Genomic DNA, 22866 nt, shown 5'->3' on the forward strand with positions numbered 1-22866 from the left:
GATTTTGAACTTCACTATAACATATAAGGTGATTAAACTTTATCCTTAGCCAGCTTCTGTTTTATAGTTCGATAGCTAAAGAATCCATGCTGTGTGATGGGGAAGGGAAGAAAATTTAAAAAGTAACTGTAAGAAAGTACTCCCCAAATTCAAAATACAGTGTACGAAGTACAGCATGGTACTCTCTCCAACCTATTTACTAAAAGATCTTTGCAAACATTCGAGTGTTGTTCCACCCCACTGTAACTGCACAAAATGACACAATCTGGTGCACAAAATACTCACTTTAAAAAATTCCAAATTGAGAAACCTCTCAAAAATCTTTAATCTTCAATCTCAATTTTCTATTGTTCTCAAGAGCACCTATAATAATCACGTTTGTGGAATGGTTATTTAAGAGTGGTACTTATAATTAGCCTTAATGCAGCATTTGTTAAACACGGTATATTTGCTTTTGTTGTTTGTTTTCAATAACGTTTTTCCTTACATGGTTTGTACAATTCCAGAAGTAAAACTCCTTTATGCAACCCAATTGACATTTGCATTTTTACTGTATCAAGAAGTCATGGGAGCTTATAAAGACACTTAAAAGCCACATCTTTCAGCAGATTAAGGAATACTCAGTTTCAAACTCAAGCTCTTGGCAAGAATTAAAAATAAGAATTACCACTAGTTTATTTGGGTATTTCAAGCCTCACTACAGGGACTTCTCACTGGCAAGGAAAAAAAAAATCCTGCCACCCACCTGCATTCTTAAGATCACAGTGATACAAAGATTACATTTCTAGGGTTATGGCATATGGTAGTGGAAAAATAGATTATTTCCTTTCTTCTTTTATTATCCAAATAAAGCTTTCCAAGTATTCACCCAGAACTTTAGCCATACCCTAAAGGGGAAATTTACCCTAGATAGAAACTGATATTAGAAGATGATCCAGCAGATTTCAGGCTGCCTGTACTATCTCCAGCCTTGAACTCCAGAAGAGACCAAGGCCAGAGTATCTGACTAGCAAGTCAGTGAAATACCTTACTGCTCTGCAAGGACAGTTTCCTACAACTTTTAAGTTTTGCAAAATGCAGACTTCATACCTCATTTAAACAAAGTAGAAAGAAAAGCAGGACATCAGGAAAAAACTTGTCTGACCAATAATCAGTCTGAGACAGGTACTATAATCAGAAACTGCTATGTTCATAATCTGTTATGTCAAGAAGTGCTCACAACCTTAATGTAGGTTAAACAGCAGCTTCCGGATTTACTTAAATCCCAGAACAGAAGCATATGGAAAAGGAAAGTGATTTTAAGTTTCTGACAAAGTTAAAAATATTACAAACTTTTAGCTTTTATTGAAAATTAAATATATTAGCAAAAGCAAGATTTAAGAAATATTTTACAAATGATTTACATACAAGAAAGCCAGTATCAGACATATTCACAAATATGCAAACCTTTAATTACAAAAAGTACCTATTGGCAGCATGATGCTAACCTTGCCACTGCAGTGTGCTCTGCTATTTATATGAATAAGGCATAGAACTCACATTTGCACCAACTTAAAAAGTTCAAATAAAACTTTAAGCTTTTGAATCCTGGATGCACAATCCCTGATAGACACACGCACGCACACTCTAAGATCTCTTCTTCTAAGTTCTACAAACTAAGTGTGTGCTCTGGAAGAATAGCCTGAAAAGCCCAGTAGAAATGTAACTGGTATTAGCATTTAGATTTCAATTTCCTCTTTAAAATATACAGGCCTAGGTATGTAAACCATATTCACAGTTTAAGTATTTTTTAGCAGAAGTACCTTTTTTTCTGCATTTGTTCCTTAAAGTTGGCTCTCAGTTCAGCATACAGTTCATGTCACCTGTCGTGATGCATACATTTTACAAGATAGCTTAAAAAAAATCTGTGCCATATTCATGGTCAAGATAGTTAAACAAGAATAGTACTATCCAACTGTGACATTCAATACTATATTTCAAATATTTGTGCAAACAGCAAAAAACCAGTTGTTTGAGGCAAACATTTGCAAAACCTTTATTACCTCCTCATTGTTGTAAACTTGGACTGTCAGCCTTAAGTCCTGCACTTCCACAGCTTAGAAAAGTCAATTGTTAAAATGATCAAGTCTCAAAAAGTTCTTTTCTACATAGTGCAAATTTTAATGTAGATAATGTGAAAAACATATCTAGCTGGATTGACTTTGTGCAATTGTCAGTGGTCTTCTCTCATAATTGAAGGAAGTGTACATCCAATGAACCATGTGGTTCAGGAAGCCAGGAGGGTGGAGAAAAAAACCGTTCCATTACACTTCTCAAACCAGTGCTAGATGTGCAAAGGCAGCAAAAATTCCAGCTGCTACTACAACCAGAACAGAGTAACTTTTCAGGAAGACCCAGGCGGTTAGTCACTTGGACTGGTCTCTAGAAAAATAGGTGAGTATGTGTTGGATCTTTATCAGACGGTCTTTTAAAGACATCATGGAGAGAACTGACAGCTGGTATCTGGGGTCCACTGGGAGAACAGCTAGAAGCCACCAACACCAAGCGGGACCATTGGGCATTGCCTAGAAATAAAACATACACTGGTTACCAGTAATCAATGTCATATAGTTGACTACCATGAAGACACCAAAACACAAAGTCATCAATAACCAAGACTAGTTAGTATCAAACTTTAAAGTAAAGAATTCCAGATCCATGAGATTAGAAGAGTGCTGAAAAGACCTCTTCAACTGAGAAGTCAAACAAAGTACACTTAAACTAAGCTTTATAAAGATATTTTTTAAAAACAACATAGGAAGCTCATAGATTCCTTGGGAAAAGATGGCTAAGTATAAAACAGTCACCCAATGACAAACCTCCCTAATAAAAATGAAATCTAATACTTGTCATGCTGTTCTTAAGGCTTGAATATTCTTGAAGCCTAATATTTTCATTATAATTACCTTTATTTGATGGACTTCTCTGTCACATCCCAACTCCAGTCCCCTTCTCATTAACTTCTAGACAGAGCAGGACTACTTAGTAAGTTTCTTCTAAGCAGTTAAAACTGTAACTTTTTCCTGTACTTTAATTACCAACAGCAACCATTAGATGTCAGGCCTTGAACTGGACTTAATACTCCTCAGCAGAGGCCCTACCACTGCAGAGAATATTAAGTACCTCAAATGATTTGCAAAGTTATTACTGGTAGTGGTACACTCCAGGATAACATCTCCTCACTTGCAGCTGGTACCACACAGCTGACACATTTGTGTCATATTATAAATCTCAGGTACATACCCACAGGATTCCCACTCTGCTAATTATTCTGGCTTTGCAGACGTATTCCTCTTTCCTATATGCAGTTTTAAATCTATTTTTATTAAATTGTTCTAAAATCACTTCTGACTTCATGCACTGGCCTCTACCACCATCTACAGTCCCTCCATATAGGTTAGTATAGTTTCACAGAAGTATGTAGCAGATGCTTGAGGGACAAGCTCCCCTAAGATCCCAATTCACATAAAAATGTGAATGGTTTTCAGTGCTTTTAAAACCAAATCTTACGTATTTTTAAATGTTACTTTTCTACAGCCTCCACTCCCTTATTAACTGTTTATAATAGCTATCAAAATAGACTGCTGCAGCTAGTTTCTTAAGAAACATGGGCAAAATGCTAGCAGCTGCAGCAGTTTATGGCATTAGCTCAGAAAAGAAATAAGCATTATTTGTGATTACCTCTTTGCCAAAGGTAATTGCCTGCACATGGCAGATTCAGTTTCTTTATTTTCCCAGGGAGAAAATAGAATACAAATTGAAGAAGCTCTCTAACATCTTTACACAAACTAACAGTTTAACTGTTACTGGAACTTGAAATGTTTTCACTTTACTAGTTTAATTTCCACCTCAGCATATCATCCTTTCCTGGAGAAACTGCTGACCAGTGACAGAATTGGTTTTTGTTGCTCATTGTAAGACAAACAAGGTGCAAGCCTTATTGTCTTCGAAGCTGGAGAAAAAAGTGGGAGTTTTTCTTTTAATACTTAGCAGTTGGTAATGGGGTTTTTATTTTAGAGACAAACATCTAATAATGAATATTAAATGATGTCTCACCTGTATATTTTCCTCCCTGTCAGGCATTGGTCCAAAGTGCTGAAGAATTTGAGTGCGAAATTTGTTTCTTAGGTTCTGGAACCAACTGCAGGCCTGATTGTAAACGAAATTGTGAAGCTCTCTCAATTTCTTTAGTTCTTCTTGATCAGCAACCTGTAGGAGGAAAGTTATGGAAGAGTTATGATTAATGGTAAAGAAACAATTAAGGGGTTTAAACTAAAATCAAAACCCACTCCATTTCAACTATATATAGATATATTTCTTGTGTTCTCCATAACCTTGACTGCTAATGACTGAATGGTAAAGAAGTATTGTGATTTTTTAAAGTTACAACTTCAAGCTATTGTTGAAACAAAAGCTGTTGTTTTTCTAATTTGTTTCATAGTAATAAAAAATTAAAGCTAGCTTCTAGGGACCTAAAAATTTGAAAGAGAGCTTTCAAGAACAAATCAAGAAAAAATATTGATATATTATACTAGCAAGTATTTAGACAGTGTTCTGGATACCTTAACATCTTCCAAATATTCAATATCTGCAGTGCAATAACCATCTTTCATCCCTCTCCGTAAAACTCTAAATCTCTTTCCACCAATTGTATCAACAACAGATCGTCCATCAGGTAGAAAATGAACATTCCTAATTTGCAGCATGCAACCATAATCTGCAAAACTAAAAAGAGACATTGTCAGTAATGCAATTATACACTTCTGAAAAGATGTTTTTTGTAATTAAAAATGACAAAAGAGATGGAAGCTTAGAATTAGGATGTAAACCTACCCATTTTGAGAATCACTTATGCACATCCCAAACTGTTTAGTTCCAGTTTCCATACTCCTGCGAATCATGAGTCGATATCTTGGCTCAAATACATGTAGAGGGCAAGGCACAGTAGGATATGCCATAGTGCAAACAAACATTGGAACATTCTTGGTCAAGCTTCAAGAGAACATACAAAGAAATATATGCCTTCAAAATCTAAACATTGAGCTAGGCCAAGACAATACATTTTTTCAGTATGTCTGCTATGTTTGAGGTTTTCAAAGTCAAAATATATTGTAGAAACTTTCATGAATGATAAACCCACATACTGGTACCAGTGGCTGAATACCTATGTATTGATTTGCACACATACTAGACAGTAGGACTCACTGTGATCTAGGTAGTGAGTGAATGAAGGGCTCTGTTTTGGGGATCTGGGTGTCAGCTACTTTTTCATTTTTGCTTTAGTTTGCACTATAAAAGCAACTAAGCCCTCAGAGACACAGTTTTCCTATAAGTAAAAAGATGTAGTTGTAACTACATAGTAGCTAAGTCACCATTTACATTATTTTCAAGGAGAGACTCCAGATCACAGGATGCAGCCCAGTATATAATTTGCACCTTGCAATATGCCTCAGCAGGCATAACTGAAAAACAAAGTATTTTTTTATCCTATTTTATCAAGTATAATTACAATATACAATCAAGTTATCATTAAAACATTACTAGGTATTTAATTTTAATGCATTTCAGACTATAAAACGTAATTCTACTGGATGGGTTCTGTTAAATAAGTTGCATGAGCTGTAGTTTTAAATAGTTTTCAAACACTCATATCTACAATACATGCTGCTCTATGTATTTGAAGAACTCACTGTGAGATAAACAACATGCTTACAAAAATTCCCAACAATTTTTTTTGACCACATCTATCTGTATATGATTAATGTCTATCATGAATTGCTTTGCAAGAAATTCAAGTCTCTGAGACTCTGCAGTCAATTGAAGACAATTTCATTAAGAGCAGCAAAGCTAAAACCAAAGCTCCCTAAGAGTGCATACAGAAAGAGGAATGAAAGGGTAAACACATTCCATGGAACCATAGAACAGCCTAGGTTGGAAGGGACCTTGAAGATCATCTAGTTCCAACCCTTCTGTGGTTGTTAGGGACACCTTCTACTACATCAGGTTACTCATCCAACCAGGCCTGACCAACCTAGTGACCTTCTATGATGGAGTGACAAGGGAAGGGCTACAGATGTCATTTTATCTGGAATTCTGTAACGAGTTCCCCCCTCAATGTCCTCTCCAAATTGGAGAGAGATGGATTTCATGGGCGGGCTGTTACATGGATAACAAAGGGTTGGATGGTTGCACCCAGAGGGTAGAGGTCAATGGCTCAGAGTCCTAGTGACCAACAGTGTCCCTCAGGAGTCCATATTGGGACCAGCACTGTTTAATGTCTTCATCAATGACATAGACAAAGGCACCGACTGCACCCTCAGCAAATCTGCTGACAACCCGAAGCTGAGTGGTGTGGTTGACACAACTGAGGGATGGGATGATATCCAGAGGGACCTGGACAAACTTCATACTCCTTCTTGCACCCACAACATACCATAATTAATGACTATAAAAATAATAAAACATTTCTGAAAAGGATTTCTATACTAATTTCTCAAGTTTTTCAAGACGGGAAGCTTACTTGGAGTGTTCTGCAGTTTCTTCAGCATGAATTCTTTTTCTCTCAAATAATTCATCAGACAAATATTTCATTATTAATTCCTCCAGCAGTTCTGTTATACTGTATCTTCTGCTTGCAAGGTACTGTAAATAATTAAAAAAAAATTCTTTTCATGTATCTTAACAAAAGGCTTGATTAAATGCAGCTTTTTTATAAATATATGACCTATGAAATGTGACAAAACTCACGAAAACACACAGCTCTGAAGTTTTCATGTTTCATTAATTAAAACCTAATGATACTCTAATATTTCAAAATTAGATTCTCTGTGTAAGTTCTTAGTGTCTGACAATTTGAGTGTCTAACTCAGTTTGTATTTCTATGCTTACCAGACAGAACTGATTTCCCAGGATATACAGCCATGCCAATAAGAAAAGTGTACAGAAATCACAGAGAGGCTTAACTGAATAGTTACCAAAGTTTACAAATATGCAGGATTGAATTACACCACTTAAGTAAACAGTCACAGAAATATAAAAACTTTAAGACCCTGAGATCCTATTCCATTCTAGCAGTTATCCATAGCCCAAGCAAATCCAAATTGTTGAGTTCAAGTGAAACAGTTTTTAAAATTATACAGTACTTGTATTTGTGAGCTTTACTGAGAAATAATACCTCTTTCAAGCTCTCCTTACAGAGTGGACACTGTGGAGCATGATCTAAACATCGTTCCAAACAACCTTTGCAAAAAGTATGTCCACAAGGAGTTGTTACGGGCTCAAAGAATAGCCTGAAACAAAATTATGAGAAGTTAGATGTCATGGCCAGTGTGTGTTTTTCTAAAAATGTCAGTGATTAATCTCTTAAATTTTTCAGACTAGCTATATTTTATGAAAAGTAAATAAATAATTAGTCCCAAGTCTCCTTATTGTACTTTTTCCTCTATACTGCAGTTTGTTTCCATCTACTGCAACACTCACTGATTTGTGTTCTGATTAAGCTGGACATATTCCAAAACTCTAGGTAACTGAACATTTACCCCAATGTACAAAGATTTTGGTCTGCCTACTTAGAGATTCAGAATACACAAATTTAGGTGATTCTTTGAGAAACTGGGTTGTTTTAACAGCATTATTACATACTAATAACCTAACTATGAATAGTCTAGTATACACCATATGTTTTACAGTATTTACCCTGAAAAATCAAGACTATTCAGTAAGTTTTCTAATACATCAGCTACATTTAAGTAGACTAACATGCTGAAGCATCTATGTATCCCAGACAAATACAAGGTTCACAGGCTATGTTTCTAAGCATTAACCTTCCCAAAATAAGCTTTATTGACAGAAGAACCCCTAACATTTAATCACAAAGGATCCTGTCCTTTGATGGTTACCAGTTAACACTGCCAAGTTTAACTAAAAGGGCAACTTGATTAAAATAGTCCTACAGTATATATCATTGCAGCAAGTGACATTTAATACACATTTAAATGCAGGGATAGCGAAAAGCTGCAAATTATTGATTTATATCAGAACTCGTAACAACTTACAAGTACCTCAGTTTGTACATTGAACAGACATGCAGCCAAGCATCTGTAACAAATATTGACTCAAGAACAAAATCTTACCTCATACATAGAGAGCACTCAAAATCTGATACATCAATCAAATCCTCTGGGATTGTTCCACAAGCCAGTGTCATGTCCCTTTTTGTACTTTCTAAGGAAAAGCAGGATAAGATACTTCTTAAAACAAAGGCACAAGGCAGTAAATATTTTAAATTTCATAGTAAGTGACTGTTTACCTCCTTGCTTTTTGTGTTTGTTTCTTCCATCTTCACATACAACTGTATCCTGTTCTGAAAAGGAAAGCTTTCTTTTTAACAAAGCACCTTTTCCTTGGCCAGAGAGAAGGGGTTCAGAAGATACTCTCTTTAAGCCATCTTCCTTGGCAAGGTCTTTTGTTGAGTTAAGAGCATGGGCAGACTGTGCACGATTTAAGCCTCCAGTCACAGGCTCCAGTATATCAGATCCTCCTAAACTCTGTAACAGTAAGATGAACTGAACTGTATTCTAAGAGTAACAGAAATCTAAGTACGTGAGATATGACTTTGCAAAGATATATAAGCCAAACTGATACCCACAGTTAGTGGGTACCTAGCAGTTAACTAGAAAAACTTCTAAGTCAAGACAGTACTCAAATTTGCTTAGTATTAGCAATTCAAAAATCTTCACCCAGTTCAAACAAAACAGAAATTGTACTTTATCCGCTTAATAAAAAAGGAAAATTGTATTTCTCTTTATTTTAAAGTCCCTAATATGAAACTTCAGTACCTTCTAATACTGTATTAATTACTCATTCTAGTGAACGAGAATGAGTAGTCTTAACACTACAAACGAAAATAAATTACTCCCAAACCACGCTTCTTTTCCTCCAATTTAGCCAATTATATAAAATCAATATTTATGCTAGGAAGTGTGACAAATCAGGGTATCAGTACATCTGATGTATACACATCAGTCAAAGACAGAAGTTACTGTAGAGTTTTTATTACCTGCAGAGGACAAAGCTGCAAGTTGCAGTAAGATGCAGTCACTTCAGAACCAAGTATAAAAGGTTTATTTCTAACATGAGGTGAATTCCAAGCAGATTCCTTCAGACTCTCACCTAACTTCTCTGGTGACAAAACATCACACAATATCTAGAAAAAACAGCTCAATGTTAATAACAATTAAAAAGAATCCAGACATACCTTTGTTATAAATTTGCATATCAAAAACTAAGAAGGTAATCTACATGAAGTTATTCTCAGGAACAGATCTTTATTCAAGCAGTAACTCTGAAGGCAGAGTTGAGAACAAACAGAAACCTATATACCTACATTGCTAAAAAAGAAATTTATCTAAAAATCTTTTCTACTACAAGTCAAACAGAGTTAGACATTATAAATTCAGTATTATGCAGCTTTTCAATGTAAATTTTTATTAACACAGAAAAAAACTGTCATGCTCTGGGGATAGAGGGTTTAAACTTGGAAATTTTCACTTGTTGCCTGCTTTCCAGTTTTCTACATATTCATTTAGCAACTTCAAATGAACATGTACTTTTCAACACGTATGCAAAATACATACATTGGGACTAACTCTTCAGCATAGTATGATTTAAGAAGTATCTTAAAAGGAATCTGCCACCTGAACGTTTACTGTACGTAATGAAGATTTTAGATACTCAGGGTCTATCCTAATGGGAGTTTCATAAAGGAATCAAGTCAGACATGGGAATCCGGTATCATAAATAAAATTACCTTTTCTACTTCTAGCTTGGCTGGAAGAAAGTCCTCATCAAGGGCTAAGCACTGTAGAAACAGTTGTAAGGCATCACCAACAAAGCCAGAGTCTTGCAGCACTTTTCCTTTCTGAAAGTAGACCTGAGAAACAGATACCAAAAAGTATTTGTAGAGAATAGGGAGAACTGCAGTACTGATCTTACAGGTATTGCAACAGTGTTAGAATTAGAGCTTCCCATGATAGAAAGAATGTAGCTTTAACGAATTTGAACTGTGCACAGTGTGTGTGATCCATATCCGTTGTCTAACACACATCCACTACGGTGTTCGAAAAGAGTCATGGGATAGGCTGGTGTGAGACTTCTTCCAGTTAACTTGTTTTGTCTTATATAAAGGGTAAAAAAACCTCACTAGTGCTGAATTCATAGCCCTTAATCTCCCTCTTCTGTCAGCTTTTGGAGATGAAGAAATGCAAATTATTACAAACCTCACATAACAGCTTACAGGACAGCTTTTTGCCCTCTCTTTCATTAAAGGCCTTATGGTTCCAGCCTTCAGAAGAGTGAATACAAATAAAACAATCCACACAACTGTTTATCCATTACATGCACCTCAACCTATGTTCTTAAAACAAAACAAGGCACTCTCAGAATTAATTGCTTCTTCCAACTATATTCTATGCCTGAATACTGAACACCAGCTAGGAAAAAAAAAATCTGTGTATTGTTTTCCTTGAAAGAAAAAAAAAAAGAGGGAGGACAGACTACCAGATTTTGCTGAACTTACTCAAAAGTAGATGACATCGGAATAAGAACTTAACTTTTAAAAGTTGCACTGACAGTAATAGAAATAGTTAAAGTTAGATAAAACCAACAGTTATATAAAAAACCTTAAAACAACAGTATCTATTAATACATAGGAATTTGGATAATGGGCCAGAAACTAAACTTAAAAAACAAAGAACAACAACAACAAAAAAACCCAAAAACAAAACAAAAACCAAAAAAAACAAACCAAAACCCCCTCAACCAACCAACAAAACCCAAAAAAGACACTACCAAACCCCAGTTTCTACAGAATGACTGACAGTATGAGCAGTAACATCTGTTCAACAAGACTGTCAAATGAGGACACACCTCCTCTTGGATGGATTTGGGCAGCTTCCTTTAAGATGAATTCTGAAGAAGGGAAGTTTGCTAGTCCTCCTCTTACAGTTTATTTTCCTACAGAGGTAAGGATTGTTACAGGAATCCATCCATCAAACCAAGCTCAGTTAAGTGAAGTGATGCTTCTTTCCAAACATATAGAAAGAAGTAGACAGTACTACCAACACTGAGAAGTGAAAAGCAGGAGGCTTTACAAATTTACAGTAGCCACAGAAGTGCTGAAGACAGGAGAAACCAGGACAACTGCAGTTATCTCCCCTTCTGTGGCACAATCTTGCTGCTCCTGCTGTGTCCAGAGTTTAGACAGTGTGACAACATGCATTCTGAAGACCAGACTTCCCAGCTGCTTTTATTATTTGCAAAACTTAGTTCCCACTGAGTTTATTTAGGCTTTTTGAAGATAAACTTTCCAAGCTAAAACAGCAAAGTGTCCCTCTGTCAACAAAAATTAACAACTAAACAAAATAAGCCCCAAACCCCAGCTGCTACACGTTACATCACGATGAACTATTCCAACTCTCAGAGTATTTGTCAACCAGCCCTGACCTGCCACACTCATAAGGAGCCTGTCTCATACAAGTTAACTATTTTAAAGATGACTTTCAGCATTTTGCATATCTTAAAAGCCAAAATTTAAAGTAGCTGACTTAGGCTTTTAAACTTATACAAGTATAATTTGAAATTTATTCATTTTACAAATACAAAATTGAAAAACGATGAGTTCATATAAACTTACCTCTGGCCAATTTGGCATTTTAGAAATAACAAAATTTAGATCTTCTATGGCTGTTTTATATTCTTGGAGGCCAACATATGACTCAGCTCTGTAAATTCTTAGCATCAAATCACTGGAATCTGCAGACAGAAATTAGGTAAAATCTTTTAAAAATCAGAATTTTGTAATTTTTAATTACATTTGCTTTCATAGTGATATGTCATAATTACAATTTTTTGTACAATACTTCCAAAATTAGTGGAGTACCTTCTCCCTCAGGCCCTCGTGTTTGGGTAACAAATGTGGCAGTAATTCTTGGTTCATGTCTTGTATGCTAAGGAACAAATTTTGTATCCTAATGTATCTTGCAGTGACAAGGAAATTTCTTTTCAAATATTAAACAAAGAGGCTCACAAAGCACTGCACATTGCTGCTGGGACAACAAAAATTGAGGACTAAATAAACTTTATCTGTACAGTATATCCAATCAAAACCATGGAAACCAGGAAATTCACCACACTTCTATTAGAAGTCTAAGTATTACAAAGTTTGCTTTCAAATACCCCAATTTTTCTGCAATTTGTTTTTATAGTGCTCAACTCCTTCTGACTATGGCTGGAGATGCCACTTTCACAGTGGCATCTGTCTCAGAGGTACCAGAACCAGGCTTTATGACTATGTGATAAAAACAGATAGCCAGTTCCAGAAAGCCTTTTCCACCAGCTGTCAGCCCTGCTGTAAGCCGTTGTCATAGTGGAACTTCTAGAGTGGGGAAAAAAGTGAAATGTGTTCAGTAAGGCCAAGTTCCCATGTCCAACATACAGCATTTTGCACTTTCAGTACATCAACCTCTAAATGGGAAGGACATCCATCTCCTTCCCACTAAAACTAGTTTTGTAACACAACTAATTGCACTTGCTGCTTGGAAAAAATGCCAAAACACTGTTTTGATCTTTACTGTTCTTAAAAATAGATCTGGTTTTCCTGAATGAGATAATCTAGTCACAGGCTGGTCTACTGCAAACAATACTAAAATCAAATAGTTCTTTAAGCTTATTTCAAAAAAGGTTATCATGTCAATTTAATATTCTTAGTTTATTCTAAATGTCTAGTAAAAATTCTCATAGATTTCCAACATTAGCCTGTTCTACAGTTATAAGGCATCCTGGCCAATGTTCCAATAGATGGCAACACACTGCTTTGTATTTAAACTCACAGTGCTACATGTAAAAAGATCTTAATGGAAAAGAAAGGGTTAAGAAAATCAGAGATTAATTCATTTAGCTGAAACTAGAGTGTCTTCTTGATTTGTCTTTCTTCTGAGTTGACAGTTTCCCCTCAAACATAAATATTGCCAAAGCTGGTTTGTTTCATTTTCACATTCAACATAATAAAATGTTTGTTTTAACCGAAGTCTGGGAAACTCTCTTTGTCTGAGTAAAACACTAACTCTAAAAGCAGAACAACTCTGAAGTCTGATTTCCTGTGGCTGTGTTTTGTGACTGCTATAGCCTAGCAAGGTGAGAGCTCAGATTAAACTCTTCAGATAGCTTTTCATGTTGTATTTGACTCTTTGGTGTCCAACAGAGTTAGTAGCAAACCGAACTCCTTTGTTCAGCGGCAGCAGTAAGTGCAGGTCTTTGTTCTCTGATAAGCTGCCTGTTTGCACAGAATCAGAGCAAGCTCATCTGTTTCAGACTTTCAAGTGCAAAAAATGACCTGAGGAACTTTTCCTAGGGGGAAAATGAGGGGTAGTTTGAAGATAAAAATGTGAGTTCAAGTCTACAGCGAGTGAATATTTTATCCACTTATTTTTTCCAAGAGAAATGCATGATTCCAACTAAACTAGTTAAAACAAAGAATTTAGCTGAGATCCCAACTCTGCTGCTGAACATACAAACTCTGTCACTGAATGATCAATAGATATGACAAACTGGGTCTGAATATTCAAAGACCAAAGGTAGATGATTACTAGTAGTGTTCCTCAAGGTTTAGTATTGGGCCCACCCCTTTTAATATCTTCACCTATGATCTGGAAAAGGGCATCAAGTGTACCAAAAGTTCACAAATGACACAAGTTGGGTGGGAGTGTTGATCTGCTGGATGGCAGGGAGATCTGGACAGGCTGGATTAATGGGCCAAGGCTATTGGTATGACGTTCAGCAAAGCCAAGTGCTGGGTCCTGCACTTTGGTCACAACAATCCCCTGCAGTGCTACAGGCTGGGGTAAAAGTGGCTAGAAAGATGCTCAACGGCAAAGGATCTCAGAATGATGGTTGACAGCAGCTGAACATGAGCTAGTGTGTGTGCCCAGGTGGCCAAGAAAGCCAAAGACATCCTGGCCTGTATAAGGATTAGTGTGGCCAGCAGGACCAGGACAGTGATCATGCCCCTGTGCTTAGCACTGATGAGGCCACGCCTTGAACCCTGTGTCCAGTTCTGGGCCCCTCACTACAAGAAGGACAAGAGGTGCTGGAAGGAAGGGCAATGGAGCCTGTGAAGGCTCTGAAGCACAAGTCTGATGAAGAAAGATTGAGTTTAGCCTGGAGTAAAAAGGTCTCAGGTGGGACCTTTACAACCACTTGAAAGGTGATTTTAGACAGGCAGGGGTTGGCTGTCTCCCAGGTAACGAGCAACATAATGAGAGGAAATGGTGTCAAGGGAAGTTTAGTACGGGTATCAAGGGATATTTTTTACTGAAAGGGTTGTCAAGCATGGGAACAGACTGTCCACGTCAGTGGTGGAGACACCATCCCTGGAGGGATTTAAAAGATATGTAGATTTGGCACTTAGGGACATGATCTAGTGATAGACTCAGCAGTACTGGACTAACAGTTGGACTTAATGATCTGAGAGGTCCTTTCCAACCTAAACAAATCGCTGTTTCTATCTAATTTTCTATATCCAATTATTTAACCACAATTTAATTTCTGGGCTTTGTTACAATGAAAGAACAACTTTGCAATGTTTCAGCATATATATTTTCATGTTTTTCAGCTAAAGAGGGGATGCAAGCTAATTCTGAATCTTTGGATCAAAGAGAGCAGAAACATAATGAGTTCTTGAACTTTTAACTTCAGTGACCAAATATATTGTAAATTCAGGAATTACTCACTTCTAGCACCCCAAAGACAAATGATTTTAACAAAAAAATGCATCAAGTAGTTGCAGCGTATAGCTATATCCGTTGTTATTATTACATTAATAGGAAAGTAGACGAAGGTGTACACACAAAAACACATTCAATATGCATTCTTGAGTTTTATATTACTTCCAAAGCATCTGCTCTTACTCTAAGTATAAACATACCAATAAATAGACCATCTCTTATCTGATTCTGCATGCTTTTTATATGGTTCTTAATATAGCAAATTCTCCAAAATAAAAGACATGCACATCAAAAACACTATGCAGAAATACTTTAGGACACAGCAGTTATTAGCACAGTACTAGAGGACCACCCTAATAATCAGAGTTGGACTACACAACCCTTAAGAAAGTGCCGAAAGAACTGGGCTTGTTTAGCAGAAAATAATTCCTAAAGGCAGGGGGAGAACACAACAGCTTTTCAGAATCCAAAAGTGGGTTACCTAGAAGACTCTACTGAAGTATGCAGTGAAAAAACAAAGGAGACAATGGTTATAGACCAAAACAATGGCAGTTAAGACTCGAAATAATGAAAAGATTTTTCACTATGAGAATAATTAACCTTTGAGCAGGTTGCTCAGAGGCTGTGGAATCATCAGCCTGTAGGTTTTCATGATCCAGCTGTACAAAACCTTAAGCAAACTGCTCTAATCACAGTATTTGTTCTGCTTAAACAGGAGACTGATTGCTCAACAGATCTCCTGAGGTCCACTCCAGCAGGAATGAATGAGATTCAGACCAAATCCAACCCATTGGTGGTGTGTTTCAGGGCACCTGATTAAAGGCAAGCTGTGCTTGTATTTTAATTCAAGAGACCTCCTTTAACTAAGCTATTTTATTTCAACTCCTGCAAGGAATATTCTAACTACATGAATGTGAACATTTCTTACAGTTTTTTCACAGTCATTTTTGCACAATGGCAAATACGACTCTTTCAAATGTTTCAGAAATGGAAGAAAGTTATGAAAAGATGCCATTTGAGCAGAAGTTTAGCATCAGTGCCTTATTTAGGACATCAGATTTATGTTTATCACAACTTTTTAACCATGTGCATTAAAAAGAGATGAAGCAGCAGTAAGGAAATGCTGAAATAGAACATGAATGATTTTAAACATCAATACATTTTTATGCTACATCTTTTCCATCTCTAAGTATCTTCAAAATGTATAGTCTGAAGGAAGATGGAGAGTATACCAGCAACTATTAATTTATCTATTGGCCTGGAATCTCCTTCAATTTGTAGTTCTGAATCTACAGCTCTATATTCACATTTAATGTATGTCTGCACTCTGACTCACAAAGTTCTTCAGTACCTTTTCCAGAATATGTGGAATGTTGATAATTCTCAGGATTGGAGACACAGGAAAGAATTAAAACTGAGCTTCTAGTACTTAATTCTAACACGTGTACTGAATCTGAGTAGTAAAATTTTGAATAAGCATCACAGCTGGTAAGTATATTCAAATTTTAAACCCATTTTCGAGCCAAAATGAAAGATGTAGATTTACATAAATAATCAAAATTCTTCCCCGTAAATACATAAATTATATTCCTAAATCCATAGAAGAAAGAGTAACAAAAAGTGTATAATTAATTTACTCTTTTATTCTTTCAAAGCAGTCTTGAAACATGAAACACGAGCCCTGTAAAATATGTGATCAGCACTGGATTCAGTTTTACCCTGAAAACTACTGAGATTTCTTTGTAACCTGTATGAGTCAATGCTGTACTTCAGGAAGAAGTCTGCTTCTTATATTTTCAAGATTTAAAACCCATCATGTATCCTACACTTTGGAAACACCCTGGCAAATACAGTAGAGTTGATAGCCAAAACTGAACCCCTTAAAATTAGGTTGCCAAAAAGCATATAAAATAGATCTTCGACTTAATCCCACCTACGTTGAGAACAGTTTATTCTGGAAGTAGACCTAATGTATCTCCCCAGAACAGATTGGAAGGATTAGACTTATGCAAGCTTTTGGTTTTTTTCCTCCACTGTAGACAACTGCATAAACGTAATACACTGATTCTGTAAAAATATTAATTTCTAAATTACTGAACAGAAAAAAAAACCTGGTATAATTCATAACAGAACCTCCCATGCTACCAGGCGTTAAAATCCAAATTTAAACAACAAAGGAATCTCTGTTGGATGGATCCACCTAGGTATCAACCACACAAATTTGACTCCCTCTACAAAGAGTAAACTTTGAAATATTGAGTGTATCTTAAGAGTCCATGGTACCAGCCAGACACATACAACGCCACGGATACAGGACAGCCTAAAAGCATGCCTCTACCTCCCTTCTTTGCACCCTCTTCTACACTATATAAAACTCCAACCACACCCACCTATGATGTCACTGCCATTACACAACCTGTCCCCCTCCGTGCCTGTCTGCTTATGCAACTGGGCCCGGCCTGCTGGGAATTGTCTTGGTGACACTTACGACTGAAAATAGGTCTCTCTCTCTCTCAGGAAACAAGGTTAAATACACCAACGGAATTTCTCTTTGCCCGCGCACAGCGATTACCAAACACAAAACGAAGCAGAGCCCACAGACGCCTCTGTAAACAAGTCCCACAGAAGCGTGCGGGGGGAGACACGACGGAGCCCATGTGGGGCGCTCCCCCACAGCTCTGGAGTAAGCAGAAGCAGGTGTACCCCAGTACCAGGCTGGGCGCACAACCCAGGGCCGGGCAGCTGCACGTCCCCTCCACTCCGCTCTCCCAATGGAGAGCTTCCTTCAGTCCCTTCAAACTCGAGAAAACTTCAGACACTCTTCGCCGGCCCGTCTCGATCGCAGACGGTCCCGCACTAAGGGGCACGATAAGGGCACATCCACCTATTCCACCACACCCCCGCCGTCCCGAGCCCGCCGCCCCGGGCTACTAGCCCGTGCTGGTCCCGCCGGGACACGGGCGGCAGCAGCGGGGACCGCGCGGCTCCGGCGGGCGGCACGGGCGGAGGGAACGCTCCCCCAGCCTTACCTGCTCGCAGAGCCTGGTTGACGGCGCCCAGCGCCTCTCGGAAGCGGCCCTGGGCCAGCAGCTCCTCCAGCCGAGTCCCGGCCCTCGCCCTCTCGCACTCGCCCGGGAACCACTTCTCCGCCAGCCGGTTGAGGACAACGCTGGTGCGCAGCGGGGCCGGGGCCGCGGCCGTGCTGGTGCCCCCCGCCGGCAGCAGCCAGTCCCGGCAGCGGCGGCAGCGGGCCCGCAGCTCCCTGCGGAGGCAGCGGCGGCAGTAGGTGTGCCCGCACGGGACGGTCACCGGCTCGCCCAGGAACCTCCCGCAGCCGCAGCAGCGCAGCGGCCCCTCGGCCCCACGCTCCCGGCCCCGGCCCGGCCCCTGCCGCAGGCGGTAGTTCAGCACCAGGCAGTCCACGAGGGTCCCGAGGCGCTGGGCTCCGCCGAGGGGGCCGAGGCACAGCGACGCCAGGGACGCGCCCACCGCTTCCTTCAGGCGGCTCGCGGGCACCAGCCGCGCCAGCAGCAGCTCCTGCCGTCCGTCCGCCTCCTCGCCAGGGCCCCCGCTGCCGCCCGGCTCCGGCGGCGGCTCCGAGCCCACGGTGGCGGCGTGAGAGGACGCTGCCATCGGCTGCGCGGCTGCGGCGAAGGGGGTGTGGCGCTCCCGCTCCGGACGCCGGGATGGGCTCCGGGCTCGGCGCGGGCGGGGGGCGGGAGGAGGCGGGGGGAGGTTACAAAACACCGCTCCACGCGCGCGCCGCCAACGGCGCGGGGTCACGTGAGGGGGACGGGGCGGGCCCGTCCGGGAACGCCCGTGCACAGGGGCGGCGGTGCCCGGAACCCCCCGCGGCCCGCCCGGCACCGGGGAGGGGGCAGAGCCCCGGCCGGGCCGGGCGTGGCTGGCAGGGGAAGAGGGACAGCCCTACGGGCTCCGGGGTGACTCCTGGGAGCGGCTGCCGTGGTGAGGGTCGGGCGTTAGCAGGGCTGTGGGGGAGGCAGGGATAGAGGGACAGAGCCGTCGGGGCGGGGAGAGGGTTCTCCAGGAACGGGGAGCGGGAGTCCGTGGCTGCCGCGGTCCCGGAGGCATCACCCGGCGGGTGCCCGCTGCTTTCCCTGCGGCTGCTACTCACACTCGTCTTGGGCCGCTTGGGCTGGCCCCTTTTCCTTCTGTGTTAGTCTTTTAATGGAGGACACGATAAGATAAAAGTTACAAGGGTAAGGAAAAGGTCTTTGTCCTTAGGGTTTGTCCCCCCCCGTCTCTCCGAGTGTTCCCAGCCCTGGCAGGACGGGTCGGACGCGCTCGCTGCGCTCCCGCCGTGCCGTCGCAGCCCGGCGGGCAGTGAGCCGCGCTCGCCGCCAGCGCGCCACAGAGGCGGGCTCTGCGGGGAAACACCTGATCTGTTCTGCCTAAAGTAGGCACAGGGGAAATGCTTAGGCTTCCCAGGTGTATGCCAGCCTCTAATGAAAGCGTGAAGTCTATTGCATAAGTGCTATGTATTTATAATTGTTACAGCGCCTGTTTTTTAGGTTTTTTTTGGCAACATTAGAAGGCTGTCATAAATCCAGACGTTTCAGATAAATAACAGCAGTACCTTTAAAACCTTCCAAGCAAAGTTTGCACATCAGGAAAATTAATATATGGCCTTACGAAGGGAGCAAAGCTATATTTATCTTCAGCCGTATTCCATGTATGGCAGGCTGGAGAATGATGCTAGAGGTTGTTAAGAAAGCTGTTGGCAAAGATGACATGATTGGAAATAACCAGATACATCTGGATTTGCATCCAAGCGTTTTGTCTGACCTCAAGTACTCTAAACTTCATCCTTTGCCTCTACAGTGTCTTTCAAGTTCCTAGAGTCGAAGAAAAGAGCTGTTATAGTAATTGAAGCATGAGGAGACCATGAGTGTATTTTAAACATGGATAGGAAAGATAATCTCTTACAGTAATTAATTAAAAAATTGAGTGAGTTAGGAAATGACAGTCTAAGGATCAAAGTAAAATAGATATCTGTATTATGAACTTGAGTTGTGGTGGGATGTTTTAAATTGCTTTGAATTATTATGAATGGTTTAATAGACTATGCATTCTGCTGTGGACATGTCAAATGTGAGTTGACTCCTCACAAAGTATTGGACTTAGCCAATTTGGACAAAAGTAAAACTCTGAAACTACTGTTAAAGAGAACAGTAGTTTATTTTGCATTTCAGATTAGATAACTCATGGAAATACAGAAGAAAAATAAAACAGGACAAAGCCCAAGGGCTTGTGGGATTGGCATTAGGATAATAAAGCAGCCCTCTGATGCAACAATTTAAAACAGTAGAAATGAAAACCTGTTTCCACCATTGCCACTTCCAGTGATTCTTATAAAAGTTCATACATTTAGTGTTTCTACAAAAGTTCATACATTAGTGATTCAAGCAATCATGAATGCAACCAATGCAATCAGCTTTTTTACATAATTTCCAGTGTAAAGGAAGAAAATACCCATGGCTTTGCCACCATTCATGTCTTAGAGCAGAAGAGTGGAGGTTTTTCTCGTCATCTTTCTCTTCAAAACTGGAACAAGGGATTTGGAGTAGGGTGGATGAATAGATGGGTAGGGAGCCTGACATTTTGTATTGCTCCCACCAGTTGTAGAAATGTCTGGTATCTGGAAGATCATTTACAAGAAAGCTAGACTATATATTCACCTCATCCTTGTTCTCTAGACATTATTATTTATCCTTGTTGGAAATTATACTGGACCTAGTTAGATCATTATATTACCCAGTGTTGACATTTTTATATCTTTGAACTACAGTTGATTCTTTGAGCTTTGGTTTTGGTGTATTATTCTACCTTTGGCGTATTTAACTAAATAAGAAAAAACCCTCAAATTTCAAGTTTTTTGCTGTGTTACCATCAGGATGTGATAGTTATGTAAGAGAGGAAAAAAGTAATTTTCAAGATTAGATAACGCACAGCTCCACCACCACTCCGTTAAAATAGCACACTCAAAAATCCTTTTTTTTTTTTTTTTCCCCCCCCGCTCATAGGGTCAGATAAATGATATTTTAAAACAACAAAGCCTTGCCATTGCGAAGTTCATGTGGGCCATTCTAAGAAAGACTTCGGGGACTGTCCTTTCCCTTCCTGCTGTAGAGCAGTATAATGCTGCTGGTTATAGAAGTTCTCATTCAGAAAGGTACCTGCAAAGCACTGTGCCTCCAGTGCAGTGAGGTAGAAGTAATTCCTTTCTTATACATTTTAAGGTATTGGTTAAATGTTTTACCAAGCAATTCCTTGTTTGAGTAGTGTGTGCAACCCAATTAGACATGAGATAACAATAAAACAGCAGTTTAAGTTGTATTTGACCCCACTTTAGGTAAATTAAGTACAATGATTCTGATTCAAGATCTTCAGAAATCAACAGCAGTATAAACAAAGTAAAGCAACCCAGGCTAAGGGATCGGGCAGTGAACCTAAAAATTAATACCTACATACTGGAAATCTGGAGTCAAGCCCCATTTTTACAAGCCTGTGGCATATACCCCAAGAAAAAGTAGTTACCACAAAGGATGTAGTTGTATTCTAAGAGAAACAATGACTTTCTGGCTGTTTCTCCTCTTTTTCTTTGACTGTAGGTGCTTGTTACCCAGCTATTGTCACTTTTTGCAAAGATATGTGTAACAAAGTCAAAATAAAATGAATGGGAGAAAGGTTAGATTTGGCAAATAAGAGTCATACTTAAAAAACGAAAAGTATAATATTCTTGGAAACTATTTGTTCTACCAAGAAATACTTAAATATAATTTCTTCTAGGGGAAATAAAAACCCAACCAAAAAAGGAAATATTAAGCCATATTTAAAATTTTCGAATGGCTTTTGAAGACCTGATAATACTTGAGTTCCTTCAGGCCCGATTGAGAAAAAATGCTCAGAACCAACTATGATTTGCTTTGTTTCAGTTTTTCATTGTTGTTTAGTAGACTTTTGGGGCTTTAGTGAGAGAGTTCTGGCAGAGAGATTTCTAAATGGAAAAATCCTCAGCATCTCTGCAGTGAAACACACTAATCCTTGTTTGTGCAATGCAGTGGTGGGCAGAAAAGTTGGTTTTGAATAATTTTTTTTAGTTAGGAGTGGTCAAAAAGCTGCATTTGCAGCTTGGTCTCAAAAGTTGCTTATGGTGAGCTGAACAGGGCTAGACTGTCAGCAATAGTGAGGCCAGCAGGACCAGGGCAGTGATTGTCCCCCTGTACTCAGCACTGCCGCAGCCACACCTCAAGTCCTATGTCCAGTTCTGGGCCCCTCACTACCAAAGGGACATTGAGGTGCTGGAGCAAATCCAGAGGAGGATGACAGAGCTGGTGAAGGGTCTGAAGGAAAAGTCCTACGAAGAGCAGCTAAGGATATTAGAGCTCATTCCAGAGACTAGTCTTTCCAAAAAGAAAAGAATTTTAAATGAACGAAGTTTATTTTAGATTTTTTTCTTTTGGCAAAGGCAAGAATTCTAGCATTTTATGAAATGTGTTAAATGCAGTGACTTCTGCACCACAAAACCAGTTTCTAGCTGTCTAAATAAACTACTAATTAGCAAACAGTCAAGTGCTTGTTGGGATTTCCCTTCAGCATGAAATCTGAATTCTGCTTCATAGCATAATAATAAGGCAATTGCCAGTGGATAAGGGAAAGACTGTTGATCTGGTCTATCTAGACTTTAGTAAAGCCTTTGACACTATTTCTCACAGTGTTCTCCTGGAGAAACTGGCTGCTTGTGGCTTGCACAGGTGCGCTGTTCCTGACTGAAAAGCTGTCTCCATGGCCAGGCCCAGAGACTGGTGGTAAACAGAGTGACATCCACTTGGCAGCCAGTCCCTAGTGGGGTTCCACAGGGCTCAGCACTGGGACAAGTTTAGTTTCACATTTTGATCAATGCTCTGTGGGTATGAGTTGGTGTCTTCTCTAAGAAACATGCAGCAGGATGAGAAAATGGCCTCAAGTTACCCGAGGGGAGGTATAAATTGGCTACAGGGAAAACTTTCCTCACTGAAAAGGTTGT

General features: G+C 39.7%; 2 protein-coding genes across 2 annotated transcripts in view; one reads left to right on the forward strand and one right to left on the reverse strand.

Annotated features, from left to right (window-relative positions):
• Positions 1-1315: 1315 nt before the first annotated feature.
• LONRF1 (LON peptidase N-terminal domain and ring finger 1) lies at positions 1316-18515 on the reverse strand. Its single transcript, XM_014873437.2, has 12 exons — positions 17849-18515; positions 11732-11850; positions 9848-9970; positions 9098-9244; positions 8348-8585; positions 8172-8262; positions 7214-7328; positions 6560-6681; positions 4873-5031; positions 4602-4764; positions 4096-4248; positions 1316-2564 (listed from the first exon to the last, which is right to left on the reverse strand). The coding sequence occupies exons 1-12, from the start codon at positions 18450-18452 to the stop codon at positions 2406-2408; spliced, it is 2193 nt and encodes a 730-aa protein (XP_014728923.1). The 5' UTR covers positions 18453-18515; the 3' UTR covers positions 1316-2405.
• Positions 18516-18693: 178 nt separating this feature from the next.
• Positions 18694-22866, forward strand: part of TRMT9B (tRNA methyltransferase 9B (putative)) — a 118663-nt gene continuing 114490 nt past the window's right edge. The window contains exon 1 of the mRNA XM_088163407.1: positions 18694-18785. The gene's annotated coding sequence lies outside the window, so the exon portion shown is untranslated. The remainder of the gene's footprint in view (positions 18786-22866) is intronic.

This window comes from Sturnus vulgaris, chromosome 4, assembly GCF_052056855.1.
Source record: "Sturnus vulgaris isolate bStuVul1 chromosome 4, bStuVul1.hap1, whole genome shotgun sequence".
Classification (NCBI taxonomy): domain Eukaryota; kingdom Metazoa; phylum Chordata; class Aves; order Passeriformes; family Sturnidae; genus Sturnus; species Sturnus vulgaris.